The sequence below is a fragment of the Pichia kudriavzevii genome, chromosome 3 (genome assembly GCF_003054445.1).
Source record: "Pichia kudriavzevii chromosome 3, complete sequence".
NCBI classification, from domain to species: domain Eukaryota; kingdom Fungi; phylum Ascomycota; class Pichiomycetes; order Pichiales; family Pichiaceae; genus Pichia; species Pichia kudriavzevii.
This window is the reverse complement of record NC_042508.1, coordinates 997799-1018416: the sequence shown is the minus strand read 5'-3', so window position 1 is coordinate 1018416 and position 20618 is coordinate 997799. Positions and strand designations below refer to the sequence as shown.

The 20618-nt window shown below is 37.1% G+C and overlaps 11 protein-coding genes across 11 annotated transcripts; 6 read left to right on the top strand and 5 right to left on the bottom strand.

Moving 5' to 3' along the window:
* Positions 1–198: 198 nt before the first annotated feature.
* Positions 199–4006, bottom strand: C5L36_0C04730 (uncharacterized protein; the record flags this gene model as incomplete). The annotated part of the gene is made up of 2 exons (XM_029466158.1): positions 199–3722; positions 3865–4006. 2 exons carry the CDS (start codon positions 4004–4006, stop codon positions 199–201), a joined length of 3666 nt encoding a protein of 1221 aa, XP_029322018.1.
* A 1540-nt stretch (positions 4007–5546) lies between these two features.
* Positions 5547–7484, top strand: C5L36_0C04720 (uncharacterized protein; the record flags this gene model as incomplete). The annotated part of the gene is made up of 1 exon (XM_029466157.1): positions 5547–7484. One exon carries the CDS (start codon positions 5547–5549, stop codon positions 7482–7484), a length of 1938 nt encoding a protein of 645 aa, XP_029322017.1.
* Positions 7485–7611: 127 nt separating this feature from the next.
* Positions 7612–7967, bottom strand: C5L36_0C04715 (uncharacterized protein; the record flags this gene model as incomplete). Its single annotated transcript, XM_029466156.1, has 2 exons — positions 7612–7811; positions 7898–7967. 2 exons carry the CDS (start codon positions 7965–7967, stop codon positions 7612–7614), a joined length of 270 nt encoding a protein of 89 aa, XP_029322016.1.
* A 299-nt stretch (positions 7968–8266) lies between these two features.
* On the top strand, positions 8267–9091 carry C5L36_0C04710 (uncharacterized protein; the record flags this gene model as incomplete). Its single annotated transcript, XM_029466155.1, has 1 exon — positions 8267–9091. One exon carries the CDS (start codon positions 8267–8269, stop codon positions 9089–9091), a length of 825 nt encoding a protein of 274 aa, XP_029322015.1.
* Positions 9092–9353: 262 nt separating this feature from the next.
* Positions 9354–10547, bottom strand: C5L36_0C04700 (uncharacterized protein; the record flags this gene model as incomplete). The annotated part of the gene is made up of 1 exon (XM_029466154.1): positions 9354–10547. One exon carries the CDS (start codon positions 10545–10547, stop codon positions 9354–9356), a length of 1194 nt encoding a protein of 397 aa, XP_029322014.1.
* A 311-nt stretch (positions 10548–10858) lies between these two features.
* Positions 10859–12670, top strand: C5L36_0C04690 (uncharacterized protein; the record flags this gene model as incomplete). The annotated part of the gene is made up of 1 exon (XM_029466153.1): positions 10859–12670. One exon carries the CDS (start codon positions 10859–10861, stop codon positions 12668–12670), a length of 1812 nt encoding a protein of 603 aa, XP_029322013.1.
* Positions 12671–12895: 225 nt separating this feature from the next.
* Positions 12896–14479, bottom strand: C5L36_0C04680 (uncharacterized protein; the record flags this gene model as incomplete). Its single annotated transcript, XM_029466152.1, has 1 exon — positions 12896–14479. The coding sequence occupies one exon, from the start codon at positions 14477–14479 to the stop codon at positions 12896–12898; it is 1584 nt and encodes a 527-aa protein (XP_029322012.1).
* Positions 14480–14958: 479 nt separating this feature from the next.
* Positions 14959–16200, top strand: C5L36_0C04670 (uncharacterized protein; the record flags this gene model as incomplete). Its single annotated transcript, XM_029466151.1, has 1 exon — positions 14959–16200. The coding sequence occupies one exon, from the start codon at positions 14959–14961 to the stop codon at positions 16198–16200; it is 1242 nt and encodes a 413-aa protein (XP_029322011.1).
* A 290-nt stretch (positions 16201–16490) lies between these two features.
* C5L36_0C04660 (uncharacterized protein) lies at positions 16491–17513 on the top strand (the record flags this gene model as incomplete). Its single annotated transcript, XM_029466150.1, has 1 exon — positions 16491–17513. The coding sequence occupies one exon, from the start codon at positions 16491–16493 to the stop codon at positions 17511–17513; it is 1023 nt and encodes a 340-aa protein (XP_029322010.1).
* A 471-nt stretch (positions 17514–17984) lies between these two features.
* On the top strand, positions 17985–19067 carry C5L36_0C04650 (uncharacterized protein; the record flags this gene model as incomplete). Its single annotated transcript, XM_029466149.1, has 1 exon — positions 17985–19067. One exon carries the CDS (start codon positions 17985–17987, stop codon positions 19065–19067), a length of 1083 nt encoding a protein of 360 aa, XP_029322009.1.
* A 106-nt stretch (positions 19068–19173) lies between these two features.
* C5L36_0C04640 (uncharacterized protein) lies at positions 19174–20545 on the bottom strand (the record flags this gene model as incomplete). Its single annotated transcript, XM_029466148.1, has 2 exons — positions 19174–20388; positions 20468–20545. 2 exons carry the CDS (start codon positions 20543–20545, stop codon positions 19174–19176), a joined length of 1293 nt encoding a protein of 430 aa, XP_029322008.1.
* Between the last annotated feature and the right edge of the window lie 73 nt (positions 20546–20618).

Below are 20618 nucleotides of genomic sequence, written 5' to 3'. Positions count from 1 at the left end.
CTTATGTAACATGGAAATGCATTTCGTTAATTTATTAAGTTATGGACATTAAAGAAGTTTGTAACTATAAATCAAAAAGGTAATGTATATTAATAGTGGAAGAGTTAATTTAGTGGTAAATATTTATTAAATTAAAATAAAAAAGGGGAGGCAATTGATGTATTGCCAAGTTTTAGGTTTATGTCTTTATTTGGTAAATTACTTGCGTTCCTTGTAGAACGGGTTCAAAACACGAACAGTCAAACACGGTAGCGACATACCAATTTCCGCTCTAAGAATAACAGGAACTGTATCAAGTAGTTTAATATCTTGCATATGATTATTTCCTTCAATTCTTGTCGATAATGGTTTAATGTAAGGAGCTAATGGATCTTCACCTTCTTTGGGTATAAGGATATCAATTTTCGGTGGAGTTAATTTTAGTTTCGTTAGCTTATTGTACATCTCATCACTTAATAAACCGGACTCTTTTGAAACAGATTCATCTTGAGCTCTTGCTGCATTTTCAGATGAGACTCTAAATTTATTTTTAATTGAATTTCTGTACGATAACGGCTCGTTTTCATCCTCAGGAACAAAAGTTGCTGCGTCAACATTTGGATCCCAGAATAACTTTAGTATTTTGTTATGTTTATCAAATTCTGCCTTTGTTAGTGGTAGTTGATCACCGTGAACTCTCTTCTCAATACCAAATTCAGGTAGATAAACATCAAACGCAGACTCGTAAACTTGTAAGACAACACCTTTACAAAGAACTTGGCCAGTTTTAGAAGACATGTCATTTATCGTTTGGCATAACAATAAATGAATAGCTTGTTCTTGGGTTGCTGTTGCACAATCTTTCTTGAAATTACAATAGTCACTAATCACCTTTAACGAGTTTACATCTTCGGTATAGGAATCAACAGAGTTGTTTATAATATGCTTCAGTTGTCTATGAACAATGATATCTGCATACCTTCTCAATGGAGCATTAAAATGGGTATATGTTGGTAAATTGAAAAGATAATGAGCTAATTCTTGATCACATTTTCCTGCAATAGTGTACTTACCTCTACCCATACATTTAACTAGAATAGTTTCGACGGCCTCTCTTTTAATTGGATCTTCTATTGCTAAAATAGAATTTTGAAAACTACCAGCGTTTGTGGTGTCTAAATGAACACCAAGCTCAGCTATCTTACTCTGGTAATACTCAAACTTAGTTAACGTCGGAATAGGAAATTTTCTTAGAAACGCAAGGTCGCCTAAAGCTGAATGAATTTTTTGGGCAACAGCTGCATTGACAGTATGGAAAATTTCATCCAAAATGGAAGCTGACTTGATGTTTTCGTAGATATTCAAAGATAATTTAACTCTTTCATCATCAAGTTGATCCAAAAGAGGCAACATCCTATTGCTGGACAGCTTCGGGTTATTGAGGCGTTTTTCCTTTAATCTTAAAGCAATTAGAGATAGAGTTGCAAAATAACTAGACAAGGCATTTTGGTTATCAGATGAATCGGCAACTTCTAGTTTCTCAAGTATCTTATCAATTTCAGAGTATTCAGTTCTTGTAGTGGGTTTGACTGAGGTTTCTCCCATCCACACATTTTCAATTTCAAACGTTAGTGAATCGATAGTGAAAATGACGGATAATGCAGGTGATCTAACATTTTCTTGGAATGAAATCATTTTGTTAATAGTATCAGGGAATAAATTGACAGATTTTTGAGGTAAAAAGACTCCGTGTGACCTCTTCTTTGCCCTTTTGTCTAAGTTAGTACCGTTTTGAACATACTCACTAACATCTACAATATGGACACCTAGCTCGATGGTATTATCGGATACACCTCTGACGTGGAACGCATGATCAGAAAACTGACCGTTTTGGGAACAGGCAATTACATAATCATCAAACTCTTTTCTTGGTCTCTTGGCTAAGATATAGTCACTTGTTGGAAAATCGAGCATATACTTCTCCTCGCCGTCAAGGTACTCATCACACATAAAATTATTATCTCTCAAAATAGATTCAACTTCTACAGATTTATCATCAGTGGCACCTAATCTCGAAACCAAGGTACCAAATGGATGTAATGAAGTAATTGGCCATCTTTTAATGGATGCAATAAAAGTTTGGTTGGCGTATTTTTCATGGTTCTCAACAAAATCTTTAGGCGCCTGCTCAGTTGGAATTGCAATCAAAGGAACTTTTTTATCAATTGGTTTGAACCAAACAATTTTAGGTTTGGGTTTAGGTTTATGTTCATTTTTGGAGAAATCACCACCATTTTCTTCTCTTTCCTTCTCTTTCTTTGCAGCCTGTGAAGGTCTCAACAAACCTAGAGTGCCAGAGAAAAGTTGGCCTGGGATACGGTCAATAACAGCAACAACGTGACCAGCATATAGAGGTTTTGCATCATCGTTGATTTCCTCTTCTTCCACCAACAATAATGACTGACCTTCAACTTCAAGATCATCGTTCTTCTTTTGAATTGGTCTTTGCTTTAAGGAACCTTTTCTATTCAAAGAGCCTGAATTGCTGTGTGAAGGATCAGTGGATGAGGTGCTTGCATCGTTATGAACATCATCAGCAATATCAAAGTTTGATTTAGTATCCTTTCTTCTCTTCTTCTCCTCCTTCTCACGTTTAGATGACCAAACCTCATCGACAACTAACAACTCGACAGCAACAGTATCACCTTCGAGCGCCCTATTACGATCTTTAGAACCGCAGATAAATATATCAGCATCCAACAAACCTTCAGCTGAAACATAAGCATCTGATCTGTTTTTCTTATTGACCCTCAAAACACCTGTAACTAATTTACCTTCATTAATTAGATCAGGTAAAGAATTTTGAGGTAAATAGGGAGCAAATAATGATTTTCTCTGACCTTGGTTGTTGTTATTATATTGAGAAACTGAAGAGATTGAACCGCCGTAGGAATTTCTTGGTCTATGACCAGGTAAGAAATTGGAGGACTCGAAACTTTGAGAATTATTGTGATGATGATAAGAAGAAGGGCTTGATTGATTATTCGATGTAGGTTTCCTCCAATTGGAACTTAAATCAGAGCCTGTTCTAACATGAGAGCCAGAAAAGGAAGGTTGCGGAGGTTGTAGCAATTGGTTTTGATCCTTTGGAGGGAATTGAAAGCCCCTTTGAGGAGATTTATCACCAGACAGGCTTGATCTAGTTCTCGAGTGGTAATTGGCTGGTGGAGTCGAAAACTCTGCTTCATTAGAGCTCAAGTTTGGAGATCCAGGGAACTTAAAGCTTGGAGGGGTACTTTCGTTTTCGTTAAGATTCACCTGAGATGACTCAATCGACAGTTTAGAAGGAGAATTATACCTTTGTGCATGAGCTTCAGCTGCAGCCTTTTTAGCTTCAGCTAAACCCAAAGAGTGTCTTCTTGTATGTCCCAGGGCCTGAGGTCTTGAATCAGTCTTGGAGAATGGAATACTGCCAACCGAGGTAACAGAAGATTGGGATCGTCTATGACTTCTTGGGGTTCCATATTCGGTCTCCTTCTGAAACGATGAAGAAGTTTTCCGATGGTGGTTACTCCTATTTGAATTTTGAGGTTGGCCTAAACTTGGAGGAGGTTGGAGCATATTTTGATAACCAAAATTAGAGGTCCCGCCGCTTTGTTGTTGTTGTTGTTGTTGTTGTTGAAGAATCTGTTGCTGTTGAGCTTGGACAATTTCTAATTGACGTTGTAGACTCAATTGTTCAACTAATCAAAAAAAAAATGAGAAATGATGTAATAGTTAGTAATAAGTTCTGGATTCAATTGAGAAAATAAATTGGATAAAAGGAACAAAAAAAATGAGGAGAAAACAAAAGGGGGGGAAAGAAGAAATTGATACAATACATACGCATCAAAGTGGTCAATTCAGAAGGAGATCTTCTGTGTGCCACATGAATAGTCTTTGGTTTGTCTCCTGTTGTTTTAACAGTAGGTGATTCAAAAGAATCCTCACCAATATGGCCATCAGTGTTAGCATTAAATTTATCCATTATGAGAAAATGGTTAATTGTACCTAAATGTATAACTTTGTGAGAAACAAAAAAACAACAAAATTGAATACTTGGAATCAATTAAAAAAGGAAATGATAGATTTTTTTTTCGATTTGTCCTTCTTGTTCTCGATTGATACACTCGATAGATCAAAACAATAAAGTAACTATTTATAGAATGGGTGAGTGATGTTTGGATGGATACGGCTTAATACCAAAATGTGTGAAGTTCCAGACAAGAGCCAATAAAGAATGAAATGGAATTGAGGAATAACAAGGATATAATATTAAAATGCACTCAGGGAAAAAAAAATGGAAAGAGGGTAATTGACAAATATATGATGATTATGAACGCCGTCAGATATTAAGTCTTTTTTTTTCTTATCCTATTCTCCAATTGACAGTGAAAATGAACAAATCAAACAAGGGTAATCTTGTAAACTCAAAGAATAAGGAATGGCCAATTAAATGAGTGCCAACTTTTTCTATAAAATACAGTAGTTTGTCCTTGTATGTTAGTAGGTATGTAAGAATGAGAAGGGGGTGGGAATTGAGCCAGCGGAGCAGAAAATGAGAAAACGGAAGTCACCTTGTTGCAGAGACGAGGAAAATTGAATGAGTGGCAAATTAATGGAAACAAATGGAAATGCGAAAAAAGGGTGGAATAAAACGAAAATGGGAACGACAATGGCAATGAAAATGAGGGTGAAAATGGGAATAAAAAAAAGTGAACGTTTTCGCGCCTTCCAAAACAAGAAGAGAGAAAAAAGTTGTTTTTATTTTTTTTTTTTTTCGGTGGCTCTTGAACAGTTTTTTTTTTCTCTTTTAGGCCATGGAAGGCGGTGGGGGGCGCTTCGAATGGTGTAGTTGCAATTTTGTTGTTGTTCAATGGGGGGAGGGGGGAATTTGAATGTGTTCTCCTAATGTATACCATTTACAACTACAATTACAGTTAACAGATACAATTGACACACAAGCAGGATCGTTGTTTCCCTTCAGTGATTGGAAAAGATACATCAACAGGTACGTATTATGAAGAAGAGTAACAGAGATATTGAGATAGACAAGAGGGTGGTATAGCCTCCATACACAAGTTCCACTGTTGGTAAATGGCCCATATGCTTTAGTAAAGAAAATTGGAGGAACTTTGATCCCCTTCCCTTTTCCCCCTCGCCCTCGCTCGATCTCACTTAACGGCACTTTTTCTTGGAGGCACCAACCGATTCGAACATCAAACTTTTTTTTTCACATCGCTTGGAGGATTGACTTTTTGACATTTCTAGGCGAATCTGAAGTGTTTGAATTAATCGTTGCCCTGTTTCAATTAGGAAAATTCAAAGATAAAGAGTAGCTAAATATTGTTTGTGGAGCTAATACTAACAATAACGACAGTCTCTATTAAGATATAAAAGGTTAAATGGGAGCCTTCCAAATTAGTGATGACGAATCTAACATCCATGTGGCTGATGATGAATATAAACGGGGGGTGTCTTCAAGAAGCAATGGGGACGAAGAATTATACAAGTATAATTACACCCAAATGTATGTTGATTTGAACAAGGTCAAACAAAAGACTATTCCACCTCAAAGTTATCGTATTTTGTTTGATAAGGAAACACTATACCATTACTGTAATTTGATATTGGATGAATACAATTCCAAAAAAGTCAGTTTGGTTTTATTCAAAAATGATTTACAATGGGGGCCAAGGGATAGCAATGCTTCTATTTATCTGCACCCTTTCCAATACAATCATAAATGGCATCTAGCTTTAGGATTCAAAGATATCAATAAAATCATATTGGTCAATTGTCAAGGTAATATAGATAAAGTTTCAAGTTTCCCCATTGAAGCTTCTTTGGAGATCAAGTCATTTGTATTGTTCTTCAAACACAAATTATCAAAATCTGCTCTTAAATATCCTGCAAATTTTATTGAATACTTTGAACCTCCCTCTAATTTCAATTCCATCAATTTGTTGTCTGTGGTTTTAACGTTTTGTCTGGATCCTATTACCCTAACAAATTGTTTCTGTAATCCTAATGCTTCACCGAGGAAGTTCGATATATCCCAAGTATCACCAGTTATTGATAACATTGATTTAGAATTTAGGTCTAACTATTTGTTTATGATTGAGGAAAAACTAAAGGAAAAGCGAAATTTAGAGTTTAAATTGTTGGATGAACAACGTAGAAAGCATAAGGAACAACTTGCCCGAATTGATGAGCAGCGTAGGCATCGTGAGAGAGAGGAGCTTGAACGTAAGGAGAAGCTCCAAAGAGAAATACAGGAGAGGGAGAAAGCATATAGGGAGAAGCTGGAAAGGGAGAGGCAAATTAGGGAGCAACAGAGAATCGAAATAGAAAGGCAAGAAATGCTTGCCATTGAATCTAGAATCCAAGCGCAAAACAAAGATTATGGAAGAACAGCTAAAAGTGAAGATGAAAATGAAAATGCGAATAAAAATGAGGTGGCATCTGGTACAGAAAACATTGTCAAACGAAGGAAGTTAGATCCACGGCCATTGGGGACTGTGGACGCCCCGTTTGAAATAAACGATTTAGAGGACAGTGACGGGAAGGAGGATGAAGAGAGGCAATATGAAGAATATTTACTGGCGAAGAAGGAGGTTACTCCCGAACCGCCTAATAGAGTCAATAATAGTGTTAACGATAATAACTTTAATGTTGGCCCCAATAGTATCAGAGAGGACACAAATAAACTGAAGCTTGAAAAAAAAGAGGTTTTGGGAGAACTATTTACAGAAGAAATCTCAAATGAATATTTTCAAAAAGTTAAGGATTTGACTTTATTCGGAGAAGGTAAGAAGTTTGACAAAATGTTTGAGTTTATTCATAGTCTCTCTTACAATAGAATAACAAATCCAGCGGCATTTGGCAAGAACGGCAAATTGGAGAGGCCACCAATAACAGTTCAGAAGTCGCTTATGGTCACGTACAAGAGGCGGATGAAACAGGAATTCGACGAGTCACAACTGCATCAAATGCTGGAAACGAACTACGAAAACCAAATAATCCCCCTGATTTTCGAAAACGGAAGTATTTTTTTGGTCAATATCAGACATACAGAAGGGATCAATTGTATTGTCAAAGTAGCATGCATCTCCAACAGGGTGAGTAGATCTGAACGTGAAATAATGAAAAACTATGCATTTAGAAGACTCATTGAGATCTACGTTGCTAAATACAACAGGCTTGTTATTAAAATCTACTGTAATATTATCTGTGTTCGGTCAGCTTCTTTTTACAAAATTGCAATGCAGTCAATTTGTACTTTGCATTATATCCTTTGGAGGAATAAATTCAACGTTAGCAGTGTGAAGCCAAGAAACGAAGCTTTGGATTCTTACATTTCGTTCTTTGAAAACATGCTAACTTGCACATCCCAAGGTGATCTCTTCAAGGCAGAACTGAACCTCAAAAGATTGATTAAATATGTTTTGCAAAACAATGAATAGGCTTGGCATCCTTATGAACGTGCCGTGGATAAAGTAAAACAAAGTAAACTAAGATAATAAAAAAATGATTACTATTTCAAATTCGATTAAGATAATTTATAGACCTTTCTTTATATAGCTAACTTGCTCAATTGATTAATGCACCACCTAGTTCAACATCTTCGATCTCAATCTCTTCGATTGGTCTGTATCTGAATCTTTTAGACAAGTTGTTTCTTGATTGGAAAGCAACATTGGAAGCTGCGGAGGCACTTGCAACTGGAGAAGCATTTGCACTAGGTCTCATTCCATTTGGTGCGCATGGGTGTGCTCCAACTGGATGGGATACTGTATAAGATAATGTTGGGTGAAACTAGGTTAGTATATGTCACTATGTGAATATATAGAATTGATAACAGTAACTGGGAACATACCAATCGGATGAGGACCACCCACAAACTTGATTGATGGTACACGTTGTAATATTCTCAAGGAGGCCTTCATTGTCTATTATCTCTAGCGTTTCTTTTCTGACTTATGACAAGACAGTCCTAACCAAAATGTCAAAGTTGTATTTGTAACCTAATTGTTCCTACCCGTATGTCTCTTTAAAAGAGAAGCCGATCTCGACTCCGCGGGTTTCAGGTATCTAAATTTGCAGACGCGTCGGTGGATCCCCTCAGATTAATGAGGATTATCGCTACGTTTGAATACTTTGCCTTCATGTTTTTGGCTTTGCCCTTATGTGGCTATAAGAGATTCCAAAAGAAACTCTGGTGGTCTAGAAGACAACGAGCAAAACAATGAACCACGATCCGCTACATTGGGGAAGACCAGACGACTCTACATATGGTGGGTACAATTACAATATTGCACATGCATCTAATGTTGATAGAAACAAAACCCAGGCAAAGACAGAATTTCCTAAAATGCATACGCAGCAACCAATGATTACCGGTACTTCGGTAATTGCCATTAAGTACAACGACGGTATAGTCATGGCTGCAGATCACATGGGTTCCTATGGATCGCTTATGAAATTAGACGATCTGCAGAGAATTATACCTGTGGGAAACTCTTCGGTGTGTGGTATATCAGGCGATATTAGTGATTTCCAATATATAGAGAGACTATTAGATGATTTACAAATTGAAGATGGATATGATATGGAAGATGACAACTTAAAAGCTAATCATTTGGGTGAATATTTAACTAATGTTATGTACAATAGAAGATCAAAGATGAATCCATTGTGGAATGCAATCATAGTTGCCGGATTTGATGATAAAGGTGAAATATACATGAAACATGTCGATTTGTTGGGCGTTTCATATTCCTCTCCAACATTAGCAACGGGTTTTGGTAATCATTTGGCCATCCCTCTTTTAAGAAAAAAGGTGGATAGCGAAGAAGATGTAGCAAAATTATCAAAAGAAGAGGCGATTCAAACAGTGAAGGATTGTATGAAGGTGTTATTTTATAGAGATGCAAGATCTTGGAACAAATATTCACTTTGTATTATTGAGAAGTCCACCAAATCTATAAACATTGAAAAGGATGTTGCAGTTGAAGGAATGAAGTGGGATTTTGCTAGGCACATCACTGGTTACGGTGTTCCACAACTATAAAATTTTATGATGTGTATATCAGTAAGATAAATAGAAAAATCAGTACCGATCGGCATTGGGGAATCTTGGGCCCATATAAATAGCGCACAGCGTATTTTAATTATATATAAAATCTATAAGTGAAAACCACAAAACAAGAATGAAAGAGGAATAAGAGCAAAAAAATAGAAAACGGTATTTTTTACAAAAAAAAAACCAGCAATAAGACTCAGACGATAGTTATTTAAATCCGTAGTGAGCATAAAGAGAACCATATAAAGGTTCATAATAACAACGATATACCAGATAAACCAATGGAAAAATTAATTTGTAAATGATGTGTTTTATTCAATATTTCCACCTCTTCCAATATTAATGTTCTTGGGTTGACATTATCTGTTGTTTCTTTAACATGAATAATAATTACATTTAGACCGCGTAAGGGCTGCACCTTCAGATGTTGAAAATATGGATCATCGTAACTTAAATTTGAAACTGATGTATTGTCTAAACAAACTATTGACTTCCTCAAATTCAAAAGTTCATATATTAAGTTACTAGGAGTTAAGTGTCCGTACAACGGCCCCGGCTTATCTACTGTCGAACATTCAATAAATATTGTGTTGAATTTGTCGTCTCTAATCAAAGGAGCAATTTTACCCCAAACAAACAAATTATAATCTATTCCTGAACATAAATCTGATTCGACATCTCCGAAAAACAACATGCTATAATCATACTTTAAATCTGTTATAAGAAATGCTGAACTGATAAATCGTCTGTTATCTTGACATAGTTTCCCATGCGACAATCTAAAAGCCGTTACCTCATATCGCGGTGAAATCATTCGTGATGGTTGATTATGCTCTAAATAGTTTAATGATATAATACCCATTGACACTAAGTCGGGCCATATGGAGTTATTAAATAAGTCTTTCCTAATTGGTTCTATAGTTGATTCTAATCCGTAAACTTCTTTTTTCTTGGTGAAACCGGGAGAGTTAATTACTAAGCTGCAAACGTGATCTAGATGTGAATGAGTTATAAGATAGCCATTAATCTTATTCAACAATAAATCTGCAATTTGATAATTTGATTTGTTCAATGATTTGGAATCCGCTGACTGGAAAGGTATTCTCAATAACATGTTCTCCAGGTTTAAATAGTCACTGATTCGATAAGCATCACCATTGTTACCATTATCACTGTCACTGGCTGGATACAAATCAAGTAAATAAGATGCGTTGGAGAGCTGAAAACTGGTGCATTTATCTTTGCTGTCCAATATATCCAAGATATTGGATAATCCGCTCCCGGCATCAAGGGCAAGAAGGCAGCCATTGTCCTCATCACTTTGGATAATGTCTACTGTTTCCACATCTGCGGGTTTGAGGAGGAAAGAGCAGGTTTTCCCAGAAATCGGACCTCCAGAACACCCTAGTATGATCACCTCAAAGCGCCTTTTATTGGTAGGCATGATTTGAGTATCTCTTAAAGTTTGACTACTTACAAACTAGCAGAATATGTTGCCATTCGAAAAAGCAGACCATTATCATTAAAATCTACAGTTTAACTTTTTTTCCCAGCTGCGTCTAGAAAACGGGGAGGCTTCCAGAAACGATAAATATATGTTTTAGGGATTTTCTCTTTTTGGTGCTAATTTTTAGCTTCTGTTCTATTTTTTGTGCCACTTTTCACCTCTGAAGTTTAGGCGCAACTTATGAGTCACGGTGTCGGCTAGCTACAACTCTGGTGGCTCAAACGAACCATATTTGCACCCTGGAGGACATGGACAACTTCGAAGCTACGCACAGAGTCCACAGGGATAAAGGCGCTGGAAATGGAGTAGGCAAGAGTAAGGAGAAGGGCAAGGGCAATGGCACGGCCAAGGGTAAGATCAAGGGCAAGCCAACACGATCAAAGTCAGGTTGTCTGAACTGTCGCAAGAGAAAGAAGAAATGCGATGAAGTCAAACCAATATGTACTGGTTGCCTCAACAGGAACTTAATATGTGAGTATCGTAGCCTTGCATTCCACCCATTTATTGAAAATAAATTGGATATAGTTACTGATTCAAATCCTATAAATAATAATTTGCCAAACAACATTCTTCCCATTGATGAAAAAATAACTAAAATTTCAAACCTGGAAAACTTAGTCGGTGAAACGGTAATGAGAATCTTTGACAACAACAACTCCAAATTGAGTAACCTGTTTGAAAACCAACAAGTGCAGGAAGACTTGCCAAACCTGGACGAGTTTGATATCCAGAAAACTAAAACTTTGGATGATTTACTGCCAATTGATTCTGATTTCTTGAATATCTTTTTTGAAGATCAGCCACAGTATCTTGATCTTTTCAAGAACCCCACTCCGATTATACCGCCATCATTGGATATTAAGTTACCCGTCCCATTAACAACACTTGAGCTCTCGTACTTTGAGTTCTTTTGTAAGAGTATCTTATCAGATTTATCAATATTACCGCAGGAATTTAATTACTATACAAAAATTTACATACCATTGGCATTCAAAGAAGAATCTGTTTTGTACACTCTTGTTGGTTGGGGGTGTAGAAGGAGAAAAAATATGAATCTAAATTATCAGGTAGAGAATAAAGAAGCCGATAGTTATATTGGCAAAGTGAACGAAATCATCTTATACCATGAATCAATACTTGATCGTGAGAAGTTCATCACAAACTTTGTGTGTTACATGTTGCTAGTCTGTATGGAAATTTCATTTGGAGACACTTCTAAGTGGTCTCATTATTTTACGTGCTGTTTTAATATGATTAACAAAATGCCCGGAAATTTCAGGTATTTGGTGTCAACTTGTTCAATTGAGGGTAACTTGTTGGCGGAGAATTTTGCATATTTTGACGTTCTAGCTTCCCAGTCAAATGAAAATGGTACTTTTTATCCGATGGCCGATTATTATGAATTGTTTAATCAGAATAATACTACTAAAATTGTTCATGACCCTTTACAAGGCTGTATCCGACCCGTTATCCTACTGATTGGCGAAATAGTTAGTTTATTAGTGGAGCACAATTCACTACAGGCCAGTTTAGACTTATCTGAATGTGATAAGTTTGAAATAATAAATAAGATGATGACAAAATCAGATATGTTGGATGAAAGCATCAAATTTTCAAAACCAGATTTGTCGTGTTTACAATACTTAGATTCTTCGTCACAATTGGAGATTCATCTAACTTTATTTGAAGTTTACCAAATCGCTTCTCAGATTTACTTACGTCAAGTTATACGTAAATTACCGCCGATAGTTCCAGAAATCCAAGTATTGGCATATAATTTGAAAAAAGATCTAAGGCTATTGCTAGAATCCCTGGAATTGAAAAACAGTTTAGCGTTTCCTATGTTATTGCTCGGGATTAGCTCCACTTCTGCAGACGACAAAAAAGAGGTTACAGGTATGTTTAAAAGGTTGATCCAAGTATGCGGATACTTGAGCAGTTATCAAAAACTTTTCATTGTTGTTCAGAAAATCTGGGATCTCAATAATAATGGTTCTCTATATATTGATTGGTTCAGAGTTACAAAACAATTGGGTTGGAGGCTGAACTTAGGCAGATAATAGTATAATAATCAAAATGGACGCTTTCTATATAAAACTAAAGGTTAAAAACGGGAGAAAAAATGATAATAATAACAATCATGTTAATAACACCATTGGTAAATTAAAAACAAGACGCGTGTATTCTTTGTAGAATTATCTGGCTATCTATTTTTATAATTGACTAAGTATAGGAAGAAAAAAGCAAAATCGATATGAATCTTATCAGGAAAAAAAAAAAGTATTTCAGAACTCTTCTTCATTCGATGAGCCTGTGTACACTACTTCGGATTTACCACAGTTATCAAGCTCTGTTCCTACTGTATCATCAAGATCGGGCCTTTTACCACTTTCAAAATCCATATCTTCTACTTTGATAAACCATGATTTAAAATAGAACTTATCATAACAAAACCAACAAATGAAAAAGAGGGGTAGCATGATGTAAGAATCAACAAATGTTTTATAATCAAACGGCTTGAAACATGACCATCCTTGAACTAATGTCAAAACCACACCAATCACAATTGCAACATAATTCATCCATGGAAACAAAAATGATCTGTATGGCAACGCCTCTAGTGGATAACCTTGAGCAATCCACCCTTGTCTGAACCTTAAATGTGTAATTGAAATTGATGTCCAAACAATGAAACAAGCAACTCCTGTTACAGAAACAATATATGAATATGCAACCGAAGCGCCTGAGGAGTAAGACAAGATGCTCAAAAATCCGAAAATATGACATACATGGATGGCGACATATGGAACTCCCTTTTTATTCACTTTTGTAAATATTTTTGGGCCAAAACCTGCTTTAGACCATGTGAAGAGAGACCGAGATGCAAAATAAATTGCAGAGTTTATTGAAGAAAAACAAGTGATCCAAATCATAGTTGTAACAAAATATTTGGACCCAGGCCAGCCAGCTTCGGTAATCGCAATTGTCATTGGGGATTTCATCACATTATTAGCGTCGTTTAATAATGGGTCATTGTACGGAACAGTGATACCATAGAAAATTGAAAGACCAAAATAAACGAAAAACACTCTAAATACTGTACTTCTAACAGCCGTAGGAATTGCCTTACGTGGATTTCGAGCTTCGGCAGCAATGACAGAGACACCTTCAATACCAGAATAGAACACTCCAGCATAAACAAATGAGTTGGCGATACCTTTGAAGCCATCCTTCAAAGGATAGTTTCCAAAAGGATTATCCGGTTTGTGGTTTGGAATACCACCAGCTGCATATATTATTGAAAAAAGATAAAATCCCGATAAAAAAGCCAATTTGACGAATCCCAAAACATATTCTGCTTCACCCCACCATGACACATCCAAGCATTGGAATACTGTGAAAACAAACCAAAAAATTAAATACCACCCGTAAGTTGGAACAGTATCCGAATAAGTTTGCATCGCTGAACTCAATGACGTATATTCGGCGATTATATTGGTTATCCAAAGGATAACATAATAAATAGCAATCGTTGCACCAAATCCTTTGGACACGAACCTTGATCCCAGTATTGCAAAATTGGAATCCAAAGTAGCATTCATTTCCCCAATTGAACTCATCATCGATAGAACTAAAATTCCAACGATTGCAAACCCAACTAGTAGCCCTACAGGGCCGCCAGATTTTAAGGCATTACCCATTCCTATGAAAACACCTGGTCCAATTAGGCCACATAAAGCGATAAGGTTAATCATTCTGTTTTTAAGCCCAGCCTTCAAACCTGAATCTAAAATTTCATCGCCATCTTCATTTTGACGATATCCATCAGAAACTTGTGTTTCCAATGTTATGTTTTTATCTTTCTCCATGACTTCTTCTTTTCTGAATTGATGAAAAAAAAAAACAATTAGTCACCAACAGCACTTTTCAATGAGCTGGCCTTTAAAGTAGTCAGGATAGTGTTCTTTTATAAACCCCTTCCGTCTGACCAGAGTGTCTCCTAGTAGTCACGAATCATGTAATCCAGTAGAAGTGTAAACGTTTTCCCCACAAGGGGAAAAGTCGTCAATTCTCTGATAAGAAGGTAGCCGCATTTTTAGGCGACAAAGTGCGCCTAAGGGTCTGCGCTTGTCAGAATTTGCCTATCAGACCTAATATCCATGAGGCTAACCCCTCTCCCCTTCTCCCCCACTGTTACCAGTTTTCTAGTATTATTTCTAAGTTGTATTGGTCTAGTAGTTAAGAGTAGGAGATGTCCATCACATTTTCTTGTTCTTGAACATTTTTTCGCTTCTTTCATTCGTTCTTTTTAATACCCAGTGATTCAATTTGTTGTATCCTTAAAACAATGACTGTCCAAGATAGAAAGAAGATAGACGAGAAATTCGATCAAATTGTGAAAAGGTTCCCAATCGTGGACACTCATAACGACTTCCCTTATTCTTTAAGATGCCAACTACACTATGAAATTTCCACTACCCCAGAATTTGATTTTGACTCGTTGCTAACTTCACACACGGATTTGGTTCGTATGAGAGAGGGTAAAATTGGTATCCAATTTTTCAGTTGTTGGATCGAATGTAAGAATGATGATCCATTATATCAGGATTTCAATACACCTACCACTATTGTTAGAGACACTTTAGAACAAATTGATGTTGTAAAGAGATTGGTTGATGAATACTCGAATAGCTTAAAATTTGTTAAAACTTCAGACGAAGCATTGCAAAGTTTCAGAGATAGCAAAGGTAAAAAAATATCAATTACGCTAGGCGTTGAAGGCTTACACCAAGTCGATCTATCATTGGCTGTTGTCAGACAATACTTTGACTTGGGTGTCAGGTATATCACATTAACTCATAACTGCGACAACCCTTTTGCTACTGCAGCTTCTTCGGTCACTGGCGGATTGCCGGATAAAGGATTAACTTCCTTTGGCAGAGATTGCATTAAAGAGATGAACCGGTTAGGAATGATGGTTGATCTGTCTCATGTGTCCTACAAGACTATGTTAGATACATTGGAGTGTACTCAAGCACCCGTGATTTTTTCTCATTCATCATCATTCACATTAACTCCACACGAAAGAAATGTCAGAGACGATGTTTTGAAGCTAGTCAAAGATAACGGTGGTGTTGTTTGCATCAATTTTTTACCCCAGTTTTTAAAGAGGGAAGGAAAATCGGCAGATGACGTTACTATCGATGATGCAGTTGCACACTTGGTTCACATCATCACACTTATAGGTTGGGATCATGTTGGTTTTGGTTCCGATTTTGATGGTATCCCTTGTGGTCCAAAAGGTCTTGAAGATGTTTCCAAATACCCAGAACTTGTTAAGAAAGTTTGGGAAGTTACAAATGCTACTGAGGAGCAGATTGTCAAGCTAATGGGCTTGAATGTTGTCCGAGTTTGGAAAGAATGTGAAATGGTATCCGATCGTTTGAAGAATAAAATAGAGCCAGTTGAATCCAACTGGGAACAAAGAGAATGGATTTTCCATGAATATTGTAAAACTTTCCCTGAACTTTTTCCTGGTTCTTTTGAGTTGAAAAATAACATCTACAAAGATACAATCGACTTGTACTGACTAATTTCTCTGTAGTTTATTTACAATTTTTTTTTATACTCTTGTTTACCCCAAAATCTGTTTTGCTTCCATTTCTTCAAAATGTAAAATTACCCGCAGAAAATTGCCCATGCCGGCGCCTAATTTTTTCAATGGTTGATAAATGCTCATAAGAAATATTATTTGGCGGAGTATAAATTGGACCCCATTTACTGTGTGATGAATCTTACTCTACTGGACACGTTCTTTGAAAAAAAAAAAGAGAACAAAAAGGAAAAGGAAATACTTAGTAACTATTTGCTAGAAACGCAATGTCTGAGGTTGTGGTTGTAGGTGCCGGAATTATTGGTTTATATACCACTTACTGCCTTATCAATGACGGTGGTATCTCTCCAGACAAAATCACCGTTCTTGCCAAGTATATGCCAGGAGACCAATCAATCTTTTATACTTCACCATGGGCAGGGGGTAATTTTTCCTGTATCACACCTAACGATAAAGAGACGTTGGCTTTAGATAAATATACTTACACACATTTAGCGGAGATCCAAAAGAAGCTCGGAGGTCCAACATGTGGTTTGGATATGAAACATAGCACAGAATTATGGGATGAGTATCCTGGCGATGAAAAGATAAATTCCTTGAAGAGCTATATTAAAGATTTCAAGGTAATTGCAAAGCAAAACTTACCACACGGTGTTCAGTATGGTATTACCTTGACTACCTGGGATTTCAACTGTCCAATGTTCTTAACTAATTTCAAGAAATATTTTGAAAATATCGGGGTTAAATTTGTTAGAAAGGAATTATCCCACATCTCCCAGGCCTACCAAGCAGACACCAAAGTTGTTTTCAATTGCACTGGTATTGGCGCAAGATCTATAGCAGGTGTAAGTGATGATAAAGTTTATCCTACTAGAGGACAAGTTGTGGTTGTTAGAGCACCCCATATCAAAGAAAATAGGATGAGATGGGGCGCCGATTATGCAACATATATCATTCCAAGGCCATATTCTAATAACGAATTGGTATTAGGCGGATTTCTACAAAAGGATAACTGGACTGGTGATACGTTTGAGCTAGAAACTGAAGATATCCTAAGAAGAACAACAGAACTGTTCCCCGAAATCCTGGATAGGCCTTTGGAGATCATCAGAGTTGCAGCTGGTCTAAGACCAAGCAGGCATGGAGGTGTAAGAATCGAAGTCGAAAATGTTGAAGAGAAACTTTTGGTTCATAATTACGGTGCTAGTGGTTACGGCTATCAAGCCGGTTTAGGTATGGCGCAAAAGGCTGTCTCCCTATACCTCAAATCCAAGAGAGCAAAGCTATAAACTCATCTAGACTATTCTTTCTCTATTTATTGTTATATAGTTATATCGATAACTTATTCTAATGGTAAACAGCTTGCAGTCAGCAAAAAGTGACTTTACGGTGTTTGTTAATGGAGTAGCTTGCACGTCGTTCCCTCCTCTTGGCGGAACAAATCACCTTTCGGCTTTTCCCTACAGATGAGTATATTTCCAAACCATATGAGTCCCTGTATATAAGAAATAATTTCTCACATATTCAATAACTTAAGCGCTACCACCGAACTCGAGTTGCGCTTATTTCAAGGCTCGTCACTGATAATAAAAATTTAAAACGGTTAAATGAATGATTCATTTACAATGATTGGTTACGGTACTATGAAACCGTAATTTATGGCCTGATATACCTGATATTCCCAACTAAGACATTTAACAGATGACTCTAGAGGGATTAATATAAATAATGGGGTGCTCAACCCAATTATGGATTTGTAAATGTTAAAAAGCGTGCTATGTACAACTAGAAAACAAACAAAGCAAAAACCTATGGGAATGTCTAATATTGTGATTTTGGGATCTGGAATTATTGGATTATACACAGCTTATTGTTTGCTAGAGGTCGCCAGTGTTCCTGGATCAAAAATTAGAGTTATCGCAGAATATTTACCGGGAGATTCTTCTATCAACTTCACCTCTCCGTGGGCTGGTGGAAACTTTTCATGTATTTCACCAAATGACCAAGATACGTTAGCCTTTGATAAATTCACATACCTTAATCTGGAAAAAATCTTAGCAGAGTTGGGACCAAGGTGTGGATTAGCTATGAAGCCGAGTACTGAATTTTGGGATGTTTATCCCGGAGATGTTAAAATCAATTCTCTAAAGACTTATTTGAAAGACTTTAAGGTGATATCCCGATCTTCATTACCAGACGGTGTTGCTTTTGGTATTTCATACAAAACTTGGAACTTCTATTGTCCCTTTTTCCTGTCAAACCTTAAAAGATACCTTATGAGACACGGTGTAACCTTTGAAAGGCAAAAATTGACCCATATCTCCCAAGCATACTTGCCACATACTGAGGCAGTTTTCAATTGCACCGGTATTGGTTCATTTTCTATCTCGGGCATCAAAGATACAAAGGTATATCCTACAAGAGGACAAGTGCTAGTTGTAAATGCACCACATGTTCAAGAGAATCGGATGAGATGGGGGGAAGATTATGCCACATATATCATTCCAAGACCAGACTCCAAAGGTCAAGTGATTCTTGGCGGGTTCCTGCAAAAGGATAATTGGACAGGTGACACTTTTGAGGAGGAGTCAAAAGATATTCTTCTTAGAACAACGACCCTATTGCCTAAAATATTGGACAAGCCTATTGAAATAATTGGAACAGCGGCAGGTTTACGACCAAGCAGACACGGTGGTGCAAGGATACAGGCAGACATTGTTGATGGTAAACTCTTGATCCACAATTATGGTGCTGGTGGTTATGGATATCAAGCCGGTCTAGGGATGTCCAAAAAGGCTGTTGAATTATACCTAGAAAATAAAATGTTGCTATGTAAGCTCTGACGAAATCCCCCTTCATTGTTAAAGAATCGTCAAAACAACTTTCTCCTTTTTTTTAATTTGTTTATATTTCTAGTATTTAAAGTTCTATTAAGCTTACATCGATAAGCTACCAGTATTTCCATTCATCGACAGCACTGCAGCCAACAGATTTTTCTATTTCTGTGGTATCCTTGAATCCCACAAATTTCTCCACGTTCATGAACTCAAGAAGAGAATCACTTGGACTCGTCAACAAACCAACTCCTTTTCCTCCTAAAGTAGTCTGGAAGGTTTCAAAACCATGCCCTTCAAACTTGTCCAACAAGGTTCTATACTTTTGCTCATACTCAGCTTTGTCCATCTCGTCATTCAATAGAGTAATAGCACATCCACCTCCACCAGCACCTGTAAGTTTGGTCTCACCCATCTTCAGCTCGTCACAGAATAGTTTGATTTTTTCAAGGTTTGGATGCGAGACACCTAATGAAACCAGTAAACCATGGTTGATTCGAATCAACTCCATGAGTCTTTTTTTAGAGTCAATATCAAGGAAAGGACGAACCATAAGGTTATATGCCTCCCTCGCAATTGCCTCCAATGCCTCCAATATACAACCGGAAGTCATTGGGAAGTCATTTACGATCCTGGCAACATTGGAAACCAAATCTGCAGTTCTTCTTGGTGTTTTCGTATTAGTTAATAATAGGTTTATTGAGGGTAAATTTCTCATAGATGTACGAACACTTGGCATGGAGTTTGCCATTCTTTGAAACATCACTGCACCTCCATGAGTTGCCACGGCATTATCAATTCCACTCGGATTACCGTGGATGCACTTTTCGCCCATAAAGGACCATGCATCAATAAACATACATTCGTCCGAATCTCTCAAAACCATTGAGTCTCTTTCGATGTTTGCTGCCTTTATATGGCCACCCATGTATGCTAATCCACTGGCAAGACAAACGGATATGGATGCCGATGAGCCTATACCAGCACCAATAGGCAGCGTGGATCTTACTGTGAATGTTATTCCACCTCCCACAGACTCGTGACATAGGGATAAATACAGATACAGGAAACAGTAGGCAGCCGCATAATGAAGAGGCGATTGGATACTTGTTAAAAGAGGGGTTAGCCCGTTGACTAGTTCTGCATTCAACTCCTCACTCGCAGGTGGTCGTCCCTGTTCAGAGGTAGTCAAATGCCATGGCATATCAGATTCTTTCCAAGCATGATGCAAACCAATATCTGGAAATTCCAGGTATATACAGTTGTCCTCCTTTTTGTTTTTAGTTACTAAAAGATATGTCCTCAAGGACAGCGCAGCAGCAATTGCAGGCTAAATAAAAAGATACATTTCGAATTCAATGTTAGTTTATCCTCTGACTAATGTTTTGTTGGTTGGAAATTTCACGTACCTTGTTATAGACAGCCGAATGTTCCCCAAAAAGAATCACTTTTCCTGGCGCACTTGTTAGAAACGGATAGGATACCATTGCTGCTCTTTGTCTTTGTCGTTCACAGTCAAAGCTAAGACACCGTTTGCTGATATCTGTGATGAAAAGCACA